At 46.4% G+C, this 24,007-nt stretch overlaps 1 protein-coding gene across 4 annotated transcripts; it reads left to right on the top strand.

Moving 5' to 3' along the window:
- The first annotated feature begins 396 nt into the window (after positions 1 to 396).
- LOC143657699 (uncharacterized) lies at positions 397 to 17,457 on the top strand. 4 transcript variants are annotated; one of them, XR_013162959.1, is made up of 4 exons: positions 414 to 709; positions 2,531 to 2,893; positions 11,937 to 12,138; positions 14,873 to 17,451. XR_013162959.1 is itself a non-coding variant. In XM_077130326.1 (2 exons), the coding sequence occupies exons 1-2, from the start codon at positions 595 to 597 to the stop codon at positions 12,323 to 12,325; spliced, it is 504 nt and encodes a 167-aa protein (XP_076986441.1). In that variant the 5' UTR covers positions 397 to 594; the 3' UTR covers positions 12,326 to 17,457. The 4 variants fall into 4 exon arrangements, 1 of the variants encoding a protein (XP_076986441.1); XR_013162958.1 differs by having other exon boundaries at positions 436 to 709; positions 11,937 to 17,451; XR_013162960.1 differs by lacking the exon at positions 414 to 709 and adding an exon at positions 951 to 1,104 and having other exon boundaries at positions 11,937 to 17,452.
- Positions 17,458 to 24,007: the final 6,550 nt, after the last annotated feature.

Below are 24,007 nucleotides of genomic sequence, written 5' to 3'. Positions count from 1 at the left end.
CTGCAGGCACCCCACGTCCATAATGTCATCGCCCAGCCCACACCTCTGGGCGTCACGGTAAATCTGTTGTTTAGAGTAATAAATACGGCTCTTCACAATCGCTGAATACTTCTGAGGTGTTGACAGCAATAATCATGTTGATTTTTCATGCTAATTAAGGTGAACTTTAAAAAAACGTATCTAATGACTCACGTGGTCAAAGTCCCCTAACCAGCCCCTAAACGCGGAAGCCACGCGGAGGGCCCACGCCAAGGAGGCCGCACCGGCGGACTCTCCAGTGGGCGCCACAGAGGTAGCCGGGAACGATGAAAATCAGCGTATTTTCAATTTGAAGCGAACAGAAGATGGATTTCACGTGGGCATATGAAGCCAAAAATTCAAAGACGACCCCGAAGGTAGACACTGGGATAAAACATGACCCGCAGGTGGACGCTGTGAAGAGACATGACCCGGAAGTAGACGCTGCGAAGAAACATGACCCGGAGGTAGACACTGGACGAAACATGACCCGGAGGTAGACGCTGGGATGAACCATGACCTTAGAGGTAGATGCCATGAACAAACATGACCCGGAGGTAGACGCTGGGATGAACCATGACCTTAGAGGTAGATGCCATGAACAAACATGACCCGGAGGTAGATGCTGGGACGAACCGTCTCCTTGGGGCTCCACAGAACAGGCTGCAGGAGGCCGCTCATCGGGCAGGAGGTGCGCGTCCATCCCGGGGGGTAGCAGGAAAGAGCGTCATGACGAGACCAGAGGTTGGCGCAAGGACTGTGAACTGATGCTGAAGCCCTGGGAGCCGGCGACGGCAGGACCGAGTTAGCTCGGGGTCCGAGGGACGCGAGGGAGCCGCGAGGGCCGCGAGGAGAGCAGCCGCAGGCGAGGCTCGGGCTGGACGGAAGGCCTCGCCCTGTCCCCACGGGGCGGCTGGCCCAGAGCAGAGCGCCGCAGCTCTCTCCGCACCTCGCCTGCGGCCCGGGGGCCCGGGGAGCGGGACGGACAGCGGGGACCGAGGGTCCGTGGACGAGCCCCGTGAAGGGGGAGCTGGGAAGCGGAGCCGCCGAAGGAGACCGTCTTCCCCGCGCTGGCGGGCGCCCCGGGTGTGTGAGGACGCCTCCAGGCCCCGGTGCGGGTGCGGGTGCGGGGCGGCGGGAAGAGGGGCCGAGCAACCCCGCGGCGAGAGGCGCGCCTTGCTGGGTGGGCGGCGCAGAGCCGCTGAGGGTTAAGGCAGATGGGAGTGAGATAACGCGGCATTCAGGAGCCCTCACCGTGCGCCTGCGGAGAGCCCAGACTGGAAGGGTGGTGGGCGTGAGAGCTCAGGAGGGCTGCCGTGAGGCCTTCCCTGAGAGCTCAGACGAGGCTGAGTAAGCCTCCCCCAGGAGATGACTCTCTAAATGCGGTGCGCGGTGCTCCCAGGTGGGATAATACAGCTCACCCTAAAGGCCAGTCTCTGTCTTTGCGTCTCCACGAAAGCACGGGGACATCTACCACTGCGTCTCACAGCCCCATGACGGAGGAGTGGCTACTCAGCTATGGAGCTGTGAAAAGAGCTGGTTTAGACCTTGGCCATGTCAGTCAGGGGCTGCCCAGGGAAGAGTCCCACCAAGATGCTGGGACTGCGTTTGGGGCCGGGATGAATGCAGGGGCCCAGGGCTAGGGCAGCTGGGTGCAGGGAGCTTTACACCCATGGATTCAAGGGCCCGCGCCCACTGGAACACAGCTGTTAGTTACTTCAACTCACTCCCCTTGTTCTGACGCCGAGTTCACCAAATAATCCCCTCACCTGCATTCATTCTTAGGGATTCCAGTACCTCCCACAACCGGCTCTTGTTCTCTATCAGTAAGTCGCCATTCTGGTTTTAACAGCCTCACTTGTGTGGTCTGAGGATGTTTGTCTCTGAATCTCAGTCCGGCATCTCCTGAGCCTGCCTCCCGCCCCGCAGGTCCCGGGCAGCCAGGGCGGCCCCTCGACCCCATCCCAGGCCGTTTCCCTCTGACATGGCACCACATGCTGCTTCGGCAGACTCGGCCCACGCACTGCGGCGGATTCAGAACATTTTTCCCTGCTTAAAATTTTGTTATGAGTTTCCAATTTCATGTACCAATCATGAAAACATTCTCAGTTTACATTGTTCAAATATTATAGAGAAAGCTAACATCCCTTTGGCCAAGTTCCTGATTCAAACCCTCCAGAAGTAAGTATTCCTATCAGTATGAGAATTCATGCTTTCGAGCCTTGCTCTATTAACCTGAACAGAGATTTGCATGTTCAAAAGAAAACGATTTTATATTTATGTATTTAACCATTTAATCTGGTCCTGATTTCTCTGCTAACTCCAGACTTCATATCTCACCAATCACTAAAATCTTCACTCCGGTATCTTGTAAGTCCCAAACCTTCAGATCACACTTGATTTCCTTCCTCCTTTTTATGAGTCAGTGAGAAAATGCGTGAAAAGTTCAAGTCTTTACAAGATCAACCTTCATCAGAAGTTTTCATTCAAGTCCCTTCATTTTGTACTGCAGATGGCATCGGGACAGGGCCCATCACACGGGCTCCTTAGCTCTGCTGGGGGTTCTCCAGGCCGCAGTCCTTGAAGAGCTCCAGGCAGAGACTGAGCCATCCCTCCTGCCCGTCCACCAACATGCAAGCCCGGGCCACACCAGTGCAGGCACGGGGACAGACATCATCCTCTCATCATCCTCCCGTAACGTCTCTTAAATAACTGCATGAAGTAGCTCATATCCCGCCCTCCAAATACCCACAGCTATAAGGAAAGTATCTGGAAAATATCCAGAAAACTCTCTTCATGCCTCCACGAGCTCACGCAAGTGTTCCCAGCACAGTAAAAGAGGAGCAGAAAAGTAGATCCAGAAACAACAGAGATGGTACGTACGGATTTAATTCACGATGCAGTGCAGGTCATTTGTGTTTTGGGGAATCTAAGGTAATGCACTGTATTTCATGTTGCTTCAGAGTATAACATTTAATCATCTTATAAGGTGGTTCAGACAGTTTAATGAGATAATACGAATAAGCCACTTAGTATTCTAAGTGGCATTTTACAAGATCCTGGTTATTTCCATTATTAATAATCTGAGAAAATTAATCAGTTTTGGTAATTACCTTACACATCGTACTGCTAGCTAAAAATAAAATCCCAAGCATATAATCAGTAATTATCTTTGTCCTTTAAAAATATTAGATGTCCTTTCCTGCTTAATAATGAAAATGCTCTGCTTTTTCTCAAAATTAATTAATAGTCGCATTACAAGCATTCCTATTGCATTTGGGTTTTCTCTGAGGTGACACTATGTGTCCTCAAAGTGTATTTTTTAAACTTATAATATTAAAATGCAGCAAATAAAGAGTAATACCTAATTGCTATCAACTACCCCAGGAAATGTTCCATTATGCACACATTCCAATTCCATGATGAAGATATAAAAATGAAAAAAAGAAAGAACTGCTTTAATTATCCCAGAATACAAACAGTTCTTATAGACAGAGAGAACAAAAATTATATTTTTAAACTGAAGTCAAGAGATAAGTGTTAAGATTTTTAAAAGAAACTATGCGACAAGCCAAGCCATTAAAACATGGGGACAGCAGTCTGCTGTAAATTTTTCTGGCAGTTATTTCTGTAATCCTAAATCCAAGTTACTGAAACTCTGTACTACAGTAATAATAAAAGTAATGCAGCGTGAGCACCAGGCCTGCCAGATTTATGGGGTGCTGGTGCCTTCCACAAAGAGAACACACCAAATCAAATTAGCAGAGGGGAGAGGAATAGAATTTCATCAGTTTCTAGCCTGGAGACTGTAAGCTACCTTATAAATTCCACATCCTGAAAGCAAGGGCTTAAGTCCACTTGATGCCAAGCACAAAATGACCACAAAATGACCACCAGAAGTGGCTGTATCTTCTGGGAGGCAAAGTTCTCCGTGGCTTTAGGCAGACGAGGGCAGGGGAAGCAGTTCAAGGGCAGCCACACACCGGCCTCCGGGCAGCACATCGCATGCTGGGGATGGACTTGGGCTCCAGATTTCAGGGTTCGAATCCTGTCTCCACCACCTACCAGCTCAATGACCTTGGACAAGTGTCTTCGCATCTCTGAGTCTCATTTCCTCATTTGTAGAAGGGATGAGGTGTCAAGTTTGTAGAGTCATTGTGAGGATTAAGATTGCAAATACGCACAAAGGGCCTGGAGCAGGGTCATGGGAATTAACTAACTGCCTGCTGCAGCTGGCACACACCTGTCATTGCCGCCACTCTGTGCTGCTGAGGAAGTAGGGGCAAAAGGAAAATAAAAAAGCACATTAGAGCTCTGCAGGTCAGCTCCCCGAAAGGCTGCTCCGACAAGGAAAGGAGACACCAGGCTTGCCTATAATAAAGGATTTTCTATCACTGATATGGAAAGCATGGCTTTAGGAAGTTCCACGTTTCCTCCAATGAGGCGGATTCAAGTAAAGGTAGGTTGACCCCTTGTGGGGACCATGTGAGTGTTAAGCGTTGGGCCTACAGACTCGGTTAATTCTCCTTCAAACCCGAGAGCTGCAGATTTGCAGCTGTATGGCTATGCATAGAGATGTAAAAGGATTGTGTGTATATATATATATGTATCTGTAAGAAGCGGACATTTAAGAGTTAATCCCTTTCAAAACAAATTCAACTCTTCTGGACTTTCACCGGCCTATGACTGTTTTGGTTTAGTAAGTGCTGGCCTGTCTTCAAAGGCTTGGAATCTGTTTGGATTTTGTCTATTTAGAATGACTTCAAATTCATTTTCTATGGAGAATATATAACTAACGAAGCAATTCTGTGACGCCATGGGGTCTCAGTGCTGTATTTGCATGTCTTTGGACTAAAACGACTGATAATAAAAATTGACGCAACTTTTATGATGCTTTAGCATTTAGAGAGAGAAGAAAACAAAAAGGTGTTACGTTTACCTTTTCCTGTGACAACGTGGAGGGCAGAGAAGAGATGCAGACCCAGATCTACATAAGATTGAACTCCGGACAAGTGGAAATAACAGTCCTACAAAGCTCTGTCACAGCTGCTGGGCCCTGAGAGCCCTACTTCAAATAAATGAAGATTGTTCAAGCTGGGGCGGGCCGACCACACCCGGGCTGTTCTTCTTTCCCCTCCCTGCAGTCACCCCCACCCCGAGCGGGTCCGGACTAGCAGCTCTGCGTGCCACCTATTCGACTCAAAGCGGCTGTCTTTTCTCTGTATCTTTACCCAACCTCCCTGCTAACTCAGGACATCCATTTGGTTGCCTCCATTTGCTTTGCTCACTAACAGACTTCTGCAGGCATCCCAGCATTGGTCTCTTCAGGGACACGGCACGCCATGGCCTGTGCTCCACCCGGGACCCTGGAGCCCTGTGGCCGCCCCCTACCCACCCCCGCCGCCCTGTGCTTTTGCTCCAAGGGTCTGCACCTGAGCACCCTGCCCTTGGGCTCCTCCAGCTGACGGGCCTGGGGTCCTTCCAAGCCCAAAGTGCCCAGGGCACGGCACCCTCAGAGGTCCCTTAGGCTGCAGAGCACCCACCGGAGCAGGGCCTGGGGCTGCGAGCATGGCTGGCCAGCTCACCCCACTCCGCCTCACCCTGCTTTGCCGACTCATCAGCCTCCTGGCGTGTTCCTGTTGTAAATCCCTTGCACCCAAATCCTAGCTTCAGAGCCTGCTTCTGGCCTAAGACACCCCCGATTTTGTTCTTTCCTGGGGGCTTCTCTGCCAGCACTTCTCCCTCAACGAAAGCCCCAGCACGTCCTGTGTCAGGCCCCAACCCTTTTCATCCTTGATTCCTTTTTCTCTCTGCTCTGCATCTAGTCTCCCAGAAAGTCTTGCAGGCTCTTCCTTCCCCACTCCCCTGGCACGTCACACAACCTTCACTGCTGCCCTTCAGTTGGGAAACCGTGGGCTTTACAGTCTTGGGGAAGGAAAGGAGATGCTTACCTGGCGACAGGTGAGAACCAGACTCTCCCAGCAACTCGTGAAGGCCCATCCACCACCTCCCTGCTTGGCCTACTGCGAGAATGATTTGCCTTCAGTCCTGGCCTACGTCTGTTCTCTGCAGACCAGCAACACGATCTTCCAAAAACACAGATCGCGTCACGCCACAGCCCTGCTCCTGGGACCTCCATTGGCTTCGCGTCCCACCAAGAATAAAAGGCAAACTCTTTACTGATGCAGAGGAGGCCCCACGTGACCTCCACTCTAACTCCTCTCATCTGGTGTCCCCCACTTTCCTAAGGCGTTGAGTTCCCGCTGGGCTGGGCAGCTCACGCTCCTCCCCCACTGTAGGCCGGTGCCCTCTCAGGACTGCTGTGCCTGCCCCTCCTCTAGTCCGAAGCATTCAGCCCCAAGGACTCAGGAGCTGCGCTGCTATCTGTCCTGACTCTGGGAGCCGGTCAGTGACGTCTGGCCTCACCCCTTCATGCACTGACCTCCTTTTGCTCACTTTTCTCTGGAGCGGCTGTACCTACGTGACACACTGCCTTCTTCAGAGTGGTTCTCCTTGGTGCCGTCCCGCCTCGCTAATGGGCGCTCAAGGATATCCGCTGGCTTCTAATCAATTTCCAACGGGTCCTAAATTCCCTATAAAACTCATTCTTTGTGTATTGCTTTAGCGAAGATATTTGTAATTTTCTAAAAACAAAATAATTGATTCCAAATGTACTTCCACCCACTAATTCCTTTTCATTTTAGACTTAATTATTGAATTTAATTTGTTAGGTATTTGAAGCTTAATTTTAGAAACGTAATGAATTATTCACATTGAAATGAATAATGAGAATTAATGTCTGAGAACGAGGGTTTAAATATGTGCGCTGTTTAATGACAACACATTATCCTTAATTTCTCAGGAACAAAATACAAACATCCTTTTTACCCTTGAAAGCCTCCATATCATACCCATGTTTTTAGAAATCGTAGTTTGAATGCACAATTATTTATTTGTGATAAGTATGCCTTTCCTGGGTAATGTCTGCTAAATACCAGGCTGGAGTGTGATCAAGGCATGTATAATTCTGGGAAATGAGCTCTGGAAGGATAGCCGTGAGCATTCCCTCCAAATCCGCAGAATGAATAGAGAAGATTGAGGACATCTTTCACGTACTCCCTCTCCACTTATTCAGCCTCAGATCCTCAGGCTCTCTCTCCCACCGATGTCTTCAGTCTAGTTCCCTTGAATTTCTGCCTTGTGCTTATTTAGGTGACATCATCATTTAAAAAACAGTCTTTCCTGACCAAAATATTGATTTAAGGCACTAACTTTCACTTCTCCTATTACACTTTTTTTCTTGCATGGGCAGCACCAGAAATTGAACCCAGGTCTCCAGCATGGCAGGCGAGAACTCTGCCACTGAGCTGCTGTGGCCCGCCCTCTCCCATTGCATTATATGGGATGTTAAGTAGAGTCCCTAATATTTACTGGACACTGGTTGCCATACCATCTCATAAATTTAATGCAGATGATCTTGCTAAATATATCCTCAACTTTTTTTATTTCTCCATTTTAAGCAATACATAAATATAAATATAGAAAGACTATCAGTCTATTCTCACTTTAGTGAAAGTGATCAAGATACTTGCAGAATAAAACATGAGAACCTTTATGCCCATGTTCCCCAAACAGACTCCCTACGTAAGAACCTATGCTGAGAATTTGGCAGATGTCCTTGTTTTCCTTTTCTTGCGCATTTACAAATGCACTTGTGCATATGTGTGTGTTTGCATACACACGCTTGTTTACAGAAATGACATCTCACCATATGCTGCTTGCCGATGACTCTCTATGCCGATGGATAGACAGGTAGAAAGAGAGATATAGATAGACAGATGGAGAGAGAGATTAAAAGAGAGATAGGTAGGCAGTTATCCTCTCTCATTGCAATAGCTGAATATATTCCAGAGCAGGTATCTATTACAGTAATCCTGCCCTTTTTGAGTGGCATTAGAGCAACTTACACTTCAAAGCTTTTATAAAAAATTCTGCAGTGAACGTCTGTGTAGATAAATCTTTGTACCTGTGTCTTCATTTTTGTAGAGCAGATTCATAAAAGTGCTGCTTTGCATGAAAGGCTTTGTACAGTTTTTATTTTGCTGTATCATGCCAAATTTATTCCTGAAAAGCTTGCTCCAATTTAACCTCCTGCTAAGAATGTATGAGTATGCCTACTTCTCCATACAAGCACAAATAGTTTGTACTATCAGTCATTGACATTTTTGCCCATGTAGCATTAAAAAACAAGGTCTGATAGTTGTTTTAATTTACACAACTCAATCAAAGAATCTTAGCCTATGTCCTTAAATAGGAAAATATACCAATTGTTATTACTGTAATACTTGGGCTTCCTCTCTTTTTACTTCAGTTTTTATCTACCATGCTTTCTTGTTTTCTCTATATATATCTGATCCTTTGCTGATTTTAAGGGATTTGGAAATATTTTCTTGCTTTAATTTTTGAGTTTTAGTACATATATACCCCCCCCACACACACACACACACACTAAACAGTTTGCTTTAGGTTTTTAATATTCGTGTATGCTCTTAATTTTTTCACAGTGTCTGGAATTAAGCAGTACTGATCATTTTTCCTATCAAAATAAAACACTTAATTTCCTTTCAATTTCTTCCAACCATCCCCTCCAGGGCGAAAACATCCTACTTTGAAATTGCTTCATTTGGCGGGGTTTTGGGGAAGTAGTTTTTAAGTTGAAAAAAAAAATTGCACACAGTTAAATAAAGAAATCTTATTTGTACAATTCAATGAGTTTTGATATCACACATCTATCTAACCACCGTCTCCATCAAAGCGTGAGTATTTCTTTCACTCCAGGAGCTTTCTGTGGCCTCTCCCAGTCAACCCCACAGGGCAGCCACTGTTCTGATGTCTGCACCACAGTTTAGCTCTGCCTGTTAGTGAATTTCACATAAATGAAATCATAATGCATGTGCAAGTATGTAGCTCATTTAACTCAAGTTTCGGAATTCATCCACCGTGCTTTCATCATCCTCTTCATTGCTGAGTGGTTTCCCTATCGTTGGTCCACCATAATGTGCTCATCTAGTCTCCTGGTGGAGGGTGTTTGGGTTGGTTCTAGTCGTTGGCTATGATGAATCAAGTTGCTACAAGCATCCATGTGCTGGCGTGGCTGTGAACATTTGTGCTCGTTTCTCCTGAGTAAATGCCCAGGGTGGAAACCGCCGCATTAGGGGATGCATATAAGTTAAACTCTATCAGAATCTGCCAAATTATTTTTCAAGGGAGTGGTGCATTTTTACTCTCTTCTCAGCCACATCTGAGACTACCAGTTACTGCATATTCCCACTGTTATTTTCTCTTCACTGTTCTTGTCATTGTAAATGTTCAAGTGAGCACAGAAAGCTATCCAATTTTGAGTTTGATTTGTATTTCTCCTTTCAATAATAATGTTGAGAAACTCTGGTATGATTACTGACCATGTATTTCTATTGTGAATTGTTTAGCCAAGTCTTTTGACCACTTTTAATTAGGTTGTCTTTTTCTTCTTAATTTATGAAAGTTCATCATGGATGCAAAAACAAAGCCTTTGCCAGTTACATTCAAGTAAATGTTTTCTCAGCCCACACCTTGCTTTTCATTGTCTTAATGGTGACTTTTGGAGAAGAGAAATTTTAATTTTAATGACATCCGATTTTACTTGTTATTTGTCTTTTGAGCATATTCATTGAGAGAATATTCCCTTTCCAAGGTTACAAAGATAGTATCCTACATTTCTCTTTAGCTACTTTTATTGTTTTAGCTTTTTTTATTTACTTCTGTAATCCAAATTAAATAAATGTTTGTGTAGGTGTGAAATGGGGAGTTAAGTTTATTTTAACTCATAGGGATATTGTTCCAGCATTATTGGGATTTGTTTTTAACTTTTAGGAGTTTGGCACAATTATTCATAGTAGAAGTTCTGGGCTCAAGTGACTCATTTTAAAACCAGCACCCCACCACTGTTAACCTGTATAGCAATGAGTAACATGCATAACCTCTGCATGCCACTGACATCTCACATTTAAAGTGCAAATAATAATGGTATATACTTCTGGAATTTACTTTCTTTTGTTCAAATACAATATGTTAAAAGTTCTGGAAGCAATATTTGGTTTATAGTAACTTTTCAGAAATATTAATTTGAAAAAAAAGAATTTCCCAAATAATACAGAAGTGTCTAGCATTCTGAGTGATTGCATATAAAATCTATTTGAACACTGTGAATGTTAGTGTGGCTAGTCTAAAAGTCATGTTTCAAAGCAGTGTTTTACAGAATTTTGAATATGCTGCTACATTTTCTTCTGGTTTCGCTGCTAAGAATTATGACACAATCCAATTCTAGTTCTTCCATAGTTTTTTCTATGCAGAAATTTTTAGGATATTCTCTGTATCTTTGGTGCTCGAAAGACCCCAGTTTAGGTCTTCTTTCCTTGCTCTTCTTGGGTACTCTGTGGGTGTCTCTGGCAGCGTGTCTTCCGTTCATTTCTATTACTTCTTCCCTCTACCCTCTTGTTGATCTGTTTCAGAACTTTTTAAGGTAACTTCCAAGTCTCTTACATTTGCTGCTCATAATTTGTGTTGTGCTTTGTTTTGCTTAACTCTCAGCTGATCAGCTTTTACTTTAGCTGTGACAATTGTGTCATACACTGAGCTGTTGTGCAACCGTTGAAGGTTTTCCACTGCAGTCATGTTTTCTTTCAAATAAGAGCAATGGATTTCCTCATAATAACTACTTTGATTTTGTCAGTGTCATATCTTCAGCATTCTCACTGAAAATAAAAACACACATTATAAATCTCCTGTGTTTGTTTTAATGACCTAGTGTCTTCAGGTGTTAGGTTGTTCTGTTTACTGCATTTCATAATTAGTTTCCATGCTGTTGGTTTCCTTCGGGGGTTTGAAGATTGTTGTGTTGTGAGTTTGTATCATCGGTGTTGACACTCACTATAAATCCTTCCGTTTGCCACGACGTGCTCCATGGGAGCCCTGCTGTGCTGGAACACCTGTGCTGGGGAGGAGAGACCCCGAAGGACGGGCACGGCTCAGTCTCGGTCCTGGAGGGGACAAAATCAACGACCCCATCTCCAGCGCTTCCCCCCAGAGAAAATCCCCAATAAATACAGGGGATGTGTGAGAAAAGTTCTCTCTGTCTGCAACTTGCCTTCACATTCCCTTACCTGTGTCCTACTCTGAACAAAAGCTTCTAAGTTTGCCGAAGTCCAACATGCCAGGCCCCTCTTGTGTGGTTAAATTGTGGGGCAGGCTCTGGGCGCACAGCTGGGACTCTGCATAAATTCATAGCGGGAAGATTTTCAACCATGTTTTCTTCTGAAGTAAGAGCATTTCTAGATTTTATATTTAGGACTATGATCATTTTTGATACGATGCTTTTTAATTCCTGGAAAGTAGAGACCGTGGACTGGCTTTGCGTCCCCAGGGCTGGCACTGCGATGGCGCTGTGGGTGCACAGGGAATGTTCAAGGATGAGGAAGGTGACCTCTCGCTTCTTCTCCTCAAGGCGAGGGGTCACGTCACCTCATTTGTGCAGCCACAGAACCTTCCAAAACATAGGGCTGGCCACTGTTCATTTAAAGAGGCCAGGGACATGTTTCTCAGAAGCGAAGAACCACTTCAATCAGAAGCCAATGTGAAAATGGCTTTAATTACCTGGCATTTTACAGTTTATACTGTAAAATCTAGGAAAATCTAAAATAGAGGAAGCCCTGTTCAATCGCCGGATCTTAAAAATGCCTGTGAAAGCTTAAATATTAACCCATTTGGTATACAAAAGCCTAGAGAGGTGAGAAAATAGTGTACACTTTTTGATCATAAGATTAAAAGTGCAGTTTCGTGCCATTTTGTAATTTAACACTCTCCTTCTCGCTCTTACTCAGTCACGGCTGAGCGTCCTGTGAGACGGCATCCTGCCAGGCCCCCTGGACTGTGGCCCGCGGGGACGGCCCCTGCAGCAAAGCCAGTTTGTGATGACACGTCCTGTCGGCTCACAAGGTGTTCCAGAAGTTTCCTGAGCACGTCAGACAGAGGCGGCAGAGGCAGCAGGTGCCGCAACGAGCGGGCGCTGGGGCAGAATCGCAGGTGCGCGTGGCTGGCGGGCCTGTCCTTCAGGAGGTCGGGTCACTACCAGCTGGGCCCAGCCCCAGGCCGCCTGGCCGGTCTCCACTCCACTCTGCTGACACCTAAAGGCGGGGCCTGGAGTGCAGGGAAGGGCGCCGGGGACATGGACGAGGCTCCCCTCCCCACCTCTCTGTCATCGGGGAATTAGGGAGCAGGTGCACGTGGGGGCCTCGTGACCCCCGCCTCTGCCGCCACAGACTGGGGGACCTGTGGGCTCGGGGGAAAGAGCAGCTCCGTGTTCATGCGAACACCTGGTCCTGGGGCCGGGGTAGGGCAGTGAGGCTGCAGTCACTTCACCTGCAGGTGTGGACCTCTCCTCGGGGTGGCATTTCCCCACTGGACTCGGGAAGCTGCCCTGGCTGGCTCCAGCCCCTGGATGGGATGTTAGGGGCTTAAACAGCCTAATTCAAGGAAATTTGTGTAGACAGGTTTTCACAGCTGACCATAAAACCAGCATTCTCTCCTCTTATTCCACATGCACTGGGACATGACCTTCGCTGTGTAAATTATTCCAGTGTCTCAGGAAAGGGATTTTTTAAGTGGATCTCACAGTATGGGCCAGGTAATACAAAGTGACCTGGAAAGACTTTCTTCCTTTGCTGTATGCAAAGGGCTTCCCTCCTATCATCCAACACTGGCTTAAGCACATTTGTTGCAGATTATCCTCCTTTCCCGTAAATGCAGCATGACTGGTGGAGGTAGATCAGGGGTTCCATGTTACGTTTCTCCTCCATGAAACCAACCCGTCGACAGAGAGCTCGGGAAGCTCTTGGTCATCTTCATGACTAGGCTGTTTTCTAAAAACTCCAAGAAAACATTCCACTTGCCTGGGACAGACATTTTACCCACACACCAACACGTAGTGTTCAATGTGAACAGCCCTCTGTGGCCGACTCTTCCATGCAATGAGTTTCTACAATAGTGTCTTTCTAAGTACACTCTTTCTTCTCATCTTAAAAATGAAGTAGTAATTTTCTTTAAATTCTAAATAGGGATATTTACATGTAATTCTTAGTTAAACAGGACATACTTTTTGCATTTTTAAAATATCAATTTCCCCAAAGATCAAAACCAAACTGTGCAAGTGTAGAAACATAATAATAGTTGATCAAATAATTACTGTATCAGGCAGTTTGGCTCATTTAATTTCATCCCACCTTTTTGAAGTTCTTTGGCACCCATTTTTCTACTTAGGAAGGCATTTCATAAGATACGGGATTTAGGTATTGTCATGGTCAGATTCATGTGTCAACTCGGCCAAGTTGTGGCACCTGTTTATGTGGTTGGGCAAGTGCTGGCCTGTCTGTTGCAATGAGGACATTTCATAGAATTAAATCATGATCACGCCAGCTGCATCCACAGCTGATTCCATTTGTAATCAGCCAAGGGGAAGTGTCTTCTACAATGAGTGATGCTTAATCTAATCACGGGAAGCCATTTAAGGAGGACTCAGAGGAGACAGGTTCCATTCCTGCTTCAGCTGGTGAGCCTCTCCTGTGGAGTTCATCCAGATCCTCCATCGGAGTTGTCAGCTTCACAGCCTGCCCTATGGATTTGGGCTCTGCATTCCTGTGGTCACGTGAGACACTTTTATAAATTTTATATTTGCAAGTGTTCCCTGTTGATTCTCTTTCTCCAAGAACCCTAACTAATGCAGGTATCTTATTCAACATCACACGACTATTGAAAATATGTACATATATTTGCATATTTATGTTTTAATATAGGGAATTACACATTTTAATGAACTCATATATCCTTTCAAACCGCAGTCTTAAAATAGTCTAACTATAACCTTGATTTTAACCCACTTTCCAAGCTTACTTAAAATACAGTTACAACAACAATATGATAAGCAGGGGACTTTGCATATTTTTACTTTCCTCATACAAAAATAAGCCCTTAACTTTTATGTATCTCTCTTATAAAGAATGTTATTGACCATATATTCATGTGGGAGTCTAACATAAATTCCATATAAATCAGCTGAAGAAAGAAACCCACTGCTTATTGATGTTTTAAGCAAATCCAACAGATGCCATCAGAGATCCTGAAGGCCATGGTAACTGCCGGAGAAGATGGGATTTGTTGGTTTTGCTTCAACCATCTGGCCTCCAACTTTATTTTGGGTAAACATAAAATTGGGCCTAGCTATCAGTTGCACAGAACATTAAAAGTAAGACTTCTTTATGCTCGTAGAGTCCTTTCTGCAGCAGACTTTGGGCTCTCATGGATTGTAGTGGTAGCTAAAGGCTCCGGAGGGGCTTATGCAGGGGTTGGGGTGCTGGGGGAACTCTGAGGAGCACCCAGCACTGGAGAGCTGTGCACAGCCAGAAGCCTAAGCACCCGCAGCATCTGTCAAGGGTGTCGGAAGCTGGCAGCATGGGGCGGGGAAGTCCTACCACAGCTGCCTCTAATACACTTGGCTCAAACGGAGCTCTCATCAGTAGGAAATTACAGTGGAATTCCTGGGGGATTATGTAGAGTAATAACTCCATAAAAGTCAGTGAGTTTAATTTGATTGATGTGATGAAACTGAAAAGACAGACAAACCATGCAGCCCTCAGCCTTCCTGGTTCTCTCCCAAACAGAGAGCAAGCTATTCTAGCACCATTTCTTTTTTCCTATTTTAATTCTTCACTGCTCTTTGAGTGCATGTTTAGAAAGGCTAAAAAGAAAGTCTCTGACTTCCCAGAGGCCGAGCTTGCGTTCGTGCAGCAGTCTCATTACCGTCACTTTCGAAGCTGATGAGAAGAAATGGATTAAATGCATCCCGACTTTGGCCAGGAGTTTAGGAGATGGATATTTGAACCGGATTGATTAAGGGCAAGGCAGCGGATGCACAGAAGTCTGTGTTCCAGCCGGGGGTGAGGGCAGCGTATGAGTGGAGTTTGCACAAGTCTTTATTCTCCATGCACAAGGCCGGCAGGAAATGTGACCACAGAGGACTGTGCCTTCATGAGCTGTTAACACTGAGCTCACATCTTGTGCTGTGCCCAGGAGTGTGACCTGGGGGTTCCCGTCCACGCCCTCTTTGTGCCTGGGAGTTGGGGGAGACCCCCAGCCAAGCGCCCCTCCTCCAGAGCATCTCACACAGCCTTGAGGACACCAGGTCTCTGGCAGCCCACGGGCAGGACCTCGGCCCCCTGTCTGCAGCCGCACCGTGGCCACAAGCCCCAGGCCAGGGTATATGCTTGCAGTCACCTCACGGGGTGCCGCCTGCACCGGGGACGCCTCTCGACATCGATAGACATTCATCAACGTGCACAACACACACGTGTTCCAGGGTACAGGTTACAGCCTTGGCTGTGACATTTCTCCATGCTTCTGTCGGTGGGGACATCGAGGCAGATTTTTCTGAAGTCTCAAAAGTGTCAGGAAGTTGGCACTGCTCAGTTTGCCGTATTTCTCCCACTCTGTTGCCATTTCATAACAGAATTTTTTTTAAATATCACATTTGGCTCTTCTCTTCCTTCACTTACGTAACTTGCTATCTTTGACAATTGTGACATGAAAGAGTCCAGACTGAAAATGAATTGGGAAAAAATTGCAGGGTTCTGCTCTTGGCTTTGCCTCTATTACTTGAATTATTTTGGGTAAATTAAGTACCCTCTCAGAATCCTCGTGTGTAAACCCCTAAGGGCTTTTTCAAGCACAAATTCTATGAATCCTGCAATTCCTTCCATTTTATGGAGCTGTATGAAGGGCCTTGGTCAACGCTATAGCCCTCTGAACTGCTTTTTAACAACCCTGCTGCTCACAAGGGAAGGAGAAACAGTAACAAATGAAAAGATTATTTGCTCCCCAGAATAGAGTACCTGTTGAAAAGGTCAAATGCTTACAAGTCCAGCTTCATCTTCACCAATGGTTTTCCATTGACACTTTTTTCTTTTCTTCATCCTTAAGCTTAATTGTTTTCTGATAGTAAAATCAATACATTGTCATTGTAAGTACTACCTTACAAAGCACACACTGAAAAGCATAAGAAAGAGAAGAAAAAAAGTGATGACCTTTAATGTCACTCTCCAAGGTCCCCAGTATCAAAATGATTCCTCTGTGACCACCTGTACATGTGTGTGTGGGCATCTGTGTGTGTGTATGCATGTGATATTTTCACCATAGAAGTTGGATTGTGCTGCCAACTCTGGGTTTTTTTGACCTGCCTTTATCATACATAAACATTGTGACCTTTTTTCCATGTTAATACAGTTTTAATCTATATCATTGTTTTAATAATTGCACATTATTCCAATGTTTGAAAGTGTTATGATTTATTTAACCGAGTAATATATTATTGAACAATTTAGCTATTTCCAATGTTTGCTATTATAAGAAACTCTGAAATAAATATCCTTTGTCTTTCAACATTTTTATTATTATTTCCTTGGACACATTTCTAAAAGTGAGCACGTTTACTAATTGTGATACATCTTGCTTCAGCCAGTTCAAAAGTCCCATCGCTGTAATGCACACCCCAGCAGAGCGGGAGGCTGCCCATTTCTCCACATGTGAGCTCACGGGATGCTCAGCAGCTGCTTAGTCTTAGAGAAAAAAGGGCATTTTCACTGGAAAACCTGATGCCTCTTGCAAAACTAGCTTGAATGCCCCTCCTCTGTCCGTCTATCTGACCTCAACCATCCTTGAGACACCCAAGAAGCTGAGACAGGCGCTTCTCCTTTCTGGGTTTGCGGCAGCCCAAAGCGACTCAACACGTGATGTTTCTTTTCCCTAAGAAAATTCATAAACATTTTGAATTCTGTTCAATAATTTTTGCATGTGGTTAAGCTTAAAACAATTTTAAAAACTGTTTCCATCATGAAAAACCAGTATGTTTCTATGTTCTCTATAACCTCACCCCTGTCCATTTGCTCGGAGAGGTGGACACCCCAGCGCTTTGTACATTCATTTCATCTCCTATTGGTTTCACTGCGTTAAATCTTTCAAGGTCTATTTTTGCAAACAATTAAAGCTGCGTCTACATAGTGTTAAGTAGAACAAGAATTTATTAAAGATAGATATGGAGTAGCTCCAGAGAAAATGCAAAAACATCAGGGAAAAAGCTCAGAAAACTGCCTAGAGATATCCCCCAAAACATTGGAGCTCCAACAGGGAAGCTGCTCCACCCAAGCCGGACACGTTGGCCAGAGCTTGCCATGTTAAGGCTGCACTGGGGGGCACCGCCGAGAGTCTCCGTGCACTGGGGTGACCGCCAGGAATCCCCGCGCACTGCGGAGGGTACCGCCGGGAGTCCGCACGCACTGGGGGGACCGCCGAGAGTTCTGCGCACTGGGGGGGACCTCCGAGAGTCCCCGCGCACTGGGGGGGACCGCCGGGAGTCCCGGTGCAGTGCCTGCGTCTTTGGACCCCTGGCTTTTCACCGCAAACTGGTGTGGCTGTGTGTGAGCGATGGGACCTGCATACCCCACGGCTGCCCAGGACACCAGGGGTGAGGGGAGCACGTTAATTCATGGCTTCCACCTTGGAAAGAGGGGTGGGGAGGCCAGTAGTGGACTCCTGAGGTGGGGAGTCCCCCAAACCACAGGAGATCTGAAAGGTGCTATACGAGAGAGAAGAACAAGTTAGAACAAGGCTGAAAGCACCTCGATAGCAGATGGAGCAGCGTTTCTTGAGGAAGGAGTTCAAAGTTGTGTTATTGGCTCTAAAGCACCAATTCTATCCACTATCAGTATAGCCATTTATTTTGTTTGTTTTTGTTTTACATTGTTACCAGGTGAAGTAAATGTTAGCTCAGTGTCTAGATGGCTGCTGGATTCTATCCAATCCTTAAGGAAAAATAGTTGTAGCATTATTTTAAAAATCAGTAAAAGGTGGGTGCAAGGGTAGTTTGGTGGTATAATTCTCGCCTGCCAGGTGGGAGACCCAGGTTCGATTCCTGCCCCATGCATTTCCCGAAGACAAACAAAGAAGCACACAAAGTAAACAACAACAACAAAATTCAACACATGTGCTACAGTAATGGGGTACTCCCATGGAAAAAGAATGAAAGGTGGCCCCCACCGTACAGCATGCAGACACACAAAATCAGTAAAATAGAGCTGGGGTGTACATTTCCAAAGCCTTCATGGAAGACTAACATTGACCTGAGGTCAAGACTAGAACATTTCAAGGAAGGAGAATCACCTAACTGGAGGCTGACGGATGTAGCCTCACCCACAGCCCTGCCTGAGCTGGGCTGCCCACAGCAGACCACACTGAGCGCCCTCCTAGCACCTTTGCAGATGGCTGAGCTCACCGAAGGAGCGGCCGCCTTGGAAAGATGAACTTGGCAGATATTTCTGGGTGAAGATTACATCTGACAGAAAGGACCAGTAGCACAAGGGACGCCTCTCTTTGTGATGTCCTGGCCCGCGTGGGCTGTACCTGAACAGGTGAAATTCCTCCTGCGGACAGGTGGAGTCCATGGCCCTTGTGTCGCAGGTGAGACCTTCCATGAGACCTATGCGGAGCCACAGGCATCGTCCAGGTTGCGTGATCCAGGCGTAACACTGAGAAATAAGCCAAAGGGAATCCAGGGGTGCCCCAAATAAAGTGCGAGATAATTTATGACTCTGGAGAGTCTTCCAGCCTGGCCCTTTCTTGACCGACATAAATTGAAGCCCAGAGTTGTAGAAGGAGCCCACATGTCTTCACACATTCCTGAGGAAGCTCAGAAGGAGAGCAGAGTCAATAAAAATCAACTAAAATGTTTTCAGGTCTTATAAATCCAGACCCTCGGGCCAAATGAGGCCTGCTGCCTCTCGTGTGGGAGAGGTTGGCACCGCCCTCTGGAACAGGCAGCTTTTGCTCCCAGTCAGCATTCACAGCCTAACTGGAATGTCTCCACATAAAGTTAGGGTAAAGTAAGGAAGGCTGCTATTGTGTTTGTTCAGAAATGAATTTGTCTTGTATTAAATTAGGCCCTATGGCAGAGTCTGGACACTACAAATGAGGATGAAGTAACATTGCACAAAACTTGTACAGGGCCATCTTTCTAAATGCAATATAATTTCCAAAACTTTCTCCTGTCCAAAATGAGGATGATTTCTCTTAAACTGATTTGTACAGTTTCATCCGTAGGCAGGTAGTTTTTCCACAGGAGTGTGTGCCTGTGTCATTCCAGAGCTGGCCACCAGCAACAGAAGCACAGCTGACACGAAGGACAGAAGGCCCCCTTACGTCCACTTTGGAGGGGCCCTGCAGGGAGACAAGCCCTGGACCCAGCTCGGGAAGTGGGAGTCCCATAAAGTAGCTCTTCTTACGCCTCATTTCCCCTCAAATACCTTCCAAACCTATGGGGCCAAACATGGTGCTATTCCAGATTGTACAGCTCGGCTGTCAGGAGTGAACTGTTGGAGACTCTGACCCGGGCAGAGTGGCATGGTGAAGGTCCGGGAGCAGAGAGTTCCCTAAAGATGGGTGTGTTTGCACCGGGGGAGGGGGGGGGGCAGGCAAAGAGGCTCCTCTAGGACAACTTCCAAAGAGGAAAATGAACTCATTAACTGTGGTGTTCGCAACAGGAAAACTTTATGATACGTCAAGTGTCCTAATTCTATTTTCTTTAGACCCCAGCAGATACCTGGTTCCCAGGTCTGCTTGTCGCCCCCAGTTTCTACGGCTGCATCCCCCGAAAGCCCGTGGACTATGGGCTTTGGAAGCCAGCGTGAGAAGCCAGTGCGGAAGCAAAAGGCCTACAGAAGGGAGGCTGTCAGCTTTGTAGTTGTAGCAGAGCCTGGAGCTAAAAAGGCGAGCGGATGGGAGAGTGACGGTAGGGGACCAGGGCTGGGGGGGGTGCTGCAGCGAGGCCCCGGGTCGGGAGGAAGTCAGCTCCTCCTCTCCAAGTTTGGTAGAGGAAGGCTGCGCTTGTGCAGGGAAGGGGTGGGCAGGGGCTGGCCATGGACAGACAGCGCTCACCACTCGGTCGATAGGGGTTATCCAACCAATATCTGGGTTACAGATAAAAAGAGTCACATAAGTAAAAATCTCTAATTACTTAAAAATAATTTGTAGTAAGTGCAATCCCGCATCAACAGATATGCAATGCAACTAGATGTTAATTTGAAAAGCAAGGCATTTGCACCAAATAATTAATATGCTGATCTTTGTCCTGGAGAACATATTTTGACTCAACTATTTTGACATTGCTATATTATGATGTAGTTTCATATTATTCTGTGCTAATTTTATATGCCACATCTTTCCCCAAAATGTAAGACCCTTGACTCAGAGCTATTGAAAAACTCTGTGGCTAAGTTTTGCTGCTGCCTGATGTCAGTGGATCCCGGCTGTCAAATACCAACAAGGACCTACTCTTTTGGTTGGAAATGAGTCGCCCGAGCCCCTCATATGGGATGATAGGAATGCTTGCTCTATTGTTTACATTAATGGTGGTTTTACGATGGAACCATAAGTAGTTCATAATATGGGACCCAAGTCAAAATGTCTAAGTTTACAGAGCCTGGTTAGCACAAATTTCCTCCTACAGGATTGCAGAGCCCTAATTCTGTGGTCCACCCCTAAAGATAAATGTTCTCAGCTCAGCAGTTATAGCATTCACCTAAATCCCTTTTCCTCACCTGAGAACTTCAAAATGGTTATTATTTATTATCCCTGTTCCTATCAGTGAGGAAAATTTGGATTTTGTGGGGGGAAAGGCATTGAAGCATTTGGGTAGTTGAGACTGGGGAATGTCAGAGTTGAAGGTCTTTGGAGTTTGAAACTCATCCTCTGAAAGGTGAGTGTCCGTCGTTGCGTCCGTGGCTCCTAGTTCCTCCAGGACCACTGTCACAGCTCGTGCACCTCCCATTGTAGTGGGGAGTGCTGGTCCTCCCCAGTCCTCAGGACATTTACACTTTACTGACAGATCTTTGTAGTAGGACTCAATCTGTAGAGGGCAGTTGGAGATTCCTTTAAAGCTTCTTCCCAAAGCTGAGATGGCGGCTGCCGAGCACGGGGTCAGGAAGTCGGGCCAGCCATCCTGTGACCCTCCTGTCTGTGGCCGACGAGCCTGAGCGGCTACTCATGGAAAGCCCTTCACTCCACGCGTGTCCTCCCAGCTGGGACCTCTGCAGGGCAGGGCGGCGGGGCCGGGCTGGCTGCTGCCCACTCCGGTGGCCGAGCACCGCCAAAGGGCCTGTCAGCAGCCCAGTGGCACAGAGGCGTGGAGTTGGCTGTTCAGACATCTCTAGTTCTTTCCCATGAAATTAACTAGAAGTCTGAGCAATCAAAGGCCAACATTATCATCCCTAGCTCTGTAGATAGAGGTATGAAGACTGTTACTCAGAAAAGTGGATCGCAGCGGCTGCGGCGGCTGATGGTCAGGACTGCGTGGTGCCCAGCGTGGTGCCCAGCATGGCCCCACGAGGCCAGAGGCACCAGCCCCCAGGCTACAAGGCCCCCCAGACCCCAACACCCACGCAAGGCCAGGTTCCTCCAAGCCACACACAGCCTGATAATTCGATAGGAACATCCGCAGAGCTCACTGCCAGCTGTAAGACAGACCCACAGACGGAATCCAGCAAAGGCCGAGGCACAGGCAGTGCGCCTGGGAGACCCCCAGCCCCTAGGGTTCCCCGAGCATGCCATCCTGCCACTGGGGCAGCAGGCACTGAGCCTTGCCACCCGGGAGTTCACCCAAGCCTCACAGTCCCAGGCTTACGGGGGCATTGTTCCGTCGGCCTGACGGATGGAAGCATTGTCTCCCTGGTCAACGCATCAACCACAGGATCCAAGCCTCAGCCCTGAGTCCTAGGCCGGCAGCTGTGGCAGGGACCCCCCAACACCTTCCATCAGGCAGCCCCTGCTGTATGCAAAAGCGCCTGCACCAGGTGTGCTCTGGATGACCGCCCAGAAACCAGGGCCGACCTCTCTTTGGGCAACAGCCGAATTCTTTACTGCACAGCTGCTATGTGCTCATGATGGCAAATTTACAGGAAATTGTAACGAATTAATTAATTAAAGTCATCTGAACTAAAGGGCTTCATTTCTATTCTATTTTACCTGGGAATCGCTGCAAGGTCAAGCTGTATTTGAACTTATTGTTTGTTTGTTCTGCTTTATTCTATTGGCTTTCCTTTTTCAACCTCTTAAAAATATACAAGATTTCATATCGTGTGTGGAAAGAGGGTGATGCTTCTCTCCTGTACACAGTAACTCAGCAGGCAGCCACAGAGTGAGCAACTCTCTCCATTGCAAACACATCTGTAAAAGCGAGGGCTTGTTTCCTTGGCAACATGACAGTGCAAAGTTCTCACGTGACTCACCTGTGCAGTGGGCAGTGACCAGGCCAATTCCAGACTGGAAGGCACGCATCCGGTTGGAAAGGCAGCTGGCTACATCTTGTCCCACAGCTAGCCTGAATCCGGACTCTGCCTGGAGAGCGCCTAATGTTGCTGAGGTGAATGAAGGGTGTAGGAGAACATTACACACAAACATTCTGCATCTTATTTGGTCCTGGCAGGTGTTTGACTACACAGACTTAAATATTTATGTTCCCAGCTGTTTAAATTCAAAATTAAAATGTTATTTTAATGTTTCTCTTTGGTGGCTAATTCCTCTTTGCAAACCAAATATTACCCTCTCAGAAGGCCTTCTCTGAACTCTCTCTCCACTTCCTCTTTCCCCAACTAACACATTTTTCTAAAATAGTGTCTTTTTCACTTCACTCAGAATCTGTATCACATTTATCATTGTATGTCTTTGTTTATCATTCCCTGCTTTCCCTATCACTAGTTTGTGATTTTAAGCTCTCAAAATAAGTGTTGACTGAATGAGATATAGACTACATTATTCATTCAAGACTAATAAAATGACATTAAGGCCTGTATTCATTTTTAATCTCCAATTCTTCCTTATTATAATGGTATAAATATCTATATAATCCAACCAATATCTGAACGTAATCACAAGAAAAACTTGGACAGCAAGATTCTAATAAATAAAGATATGAACATATGCTGCCTACATTTACATTACAGTAAAATAACTATACTATCCAAACATTTTCTAAATGAAGTATAATGTATGTTTGCAGTATCCTTCAAGAATATTCAATTCTGCCAGAGAAGACAGAACAAACTGGATTGAAAAGCACAAGTGTGTTAAGGAAAGAAGAGTAAGTTAGTAGGACATGGCAGATGTGGGTAAAGCAGAGCCTGAAAGTGCTACCCAAGAGACACAAAAAGTACAGGAGACTCAACATTCATGGGGTTTTAAATCAGCCACCCATGAGCACAGTCCATCCTGCTCACACATGTTCAAGGTGAACACACGAAATCCAGAGCTGCTCCTGCGATCAGGGGCTGGCCTCTGCACGCAGCTATCTTGCAATGCCATTTGTTGTGGCAGCACCAGTCTTCCTGCAATATCTAACCATGCTTTTTGAGAAGGCAAGTTGCTCCTAAGTTATGAAGCCCATGTTCCTGCGAGTTGTCACACTGAACAGGAGACATCAGAGAAGGAAGGACAAGCTGAAAAAATCACCAGGATAATAATTACTCAAGCCCATAGGAAATGAACGGGCAATAGAGAAAAAACTGATAGAAAAATCGCATTGTCCAAACTGCCTCCACTATAGACCGGAGAGATGGCCCACGAAGGTTTGCCAGTGGAGTCGCTTCGTAACAACCACACTCGCAGGTGCTCTTTCAACCTGCTCTCCTTCACTTTCCCTCATTCTCCTGTTGGTATTATGGTGCAGAGGTATAACTAAACACACCTGGTGTCCCAACTCTGGGGGCTTAGTGCAGACTCCCTGGCCTATGCACAGGGTGGGGTCAGGGACCCTGTCGGACGCAGCAGTGCAGGCCAGGGAGGCAGGGCCAATGCCAGCTCT

This window comes from Tamandua tetradactyla, chromosome 15 (genome assembly GCF_023851605.1).
Source record: "Tamandua tetradactyla isolate mTamTet1 chromosome 15, mTamTet1.pri, whole genome shotgun sequence".
NCBI lineage: Eukaryota > Metazoa > Chordata > Mammalia > Pilosa > Myrmecophagidae > Tamandua > Tamandua tetradactyla.
This window is presented reverse-complemented; position numbering and strand designations above follow the sequence as displayed.

Bases quoted from the DNA above. Each gene is read 5' to 3' on its own strand.
- LOC143657699 (XM_077130326.1), top strand. From the start codon at position 595: ATGACCTTAGAGGTAGATGCCATGAACAAACATGACCCGGAGGTAGAT. The intron at 710-11,936 runs GTGCGCGTCCAT...GCTCTTACTCAG, and splicing joins GGCCGCTCATCGGGCAGGAG to TCACGGCTGAGCGTCCTGTG.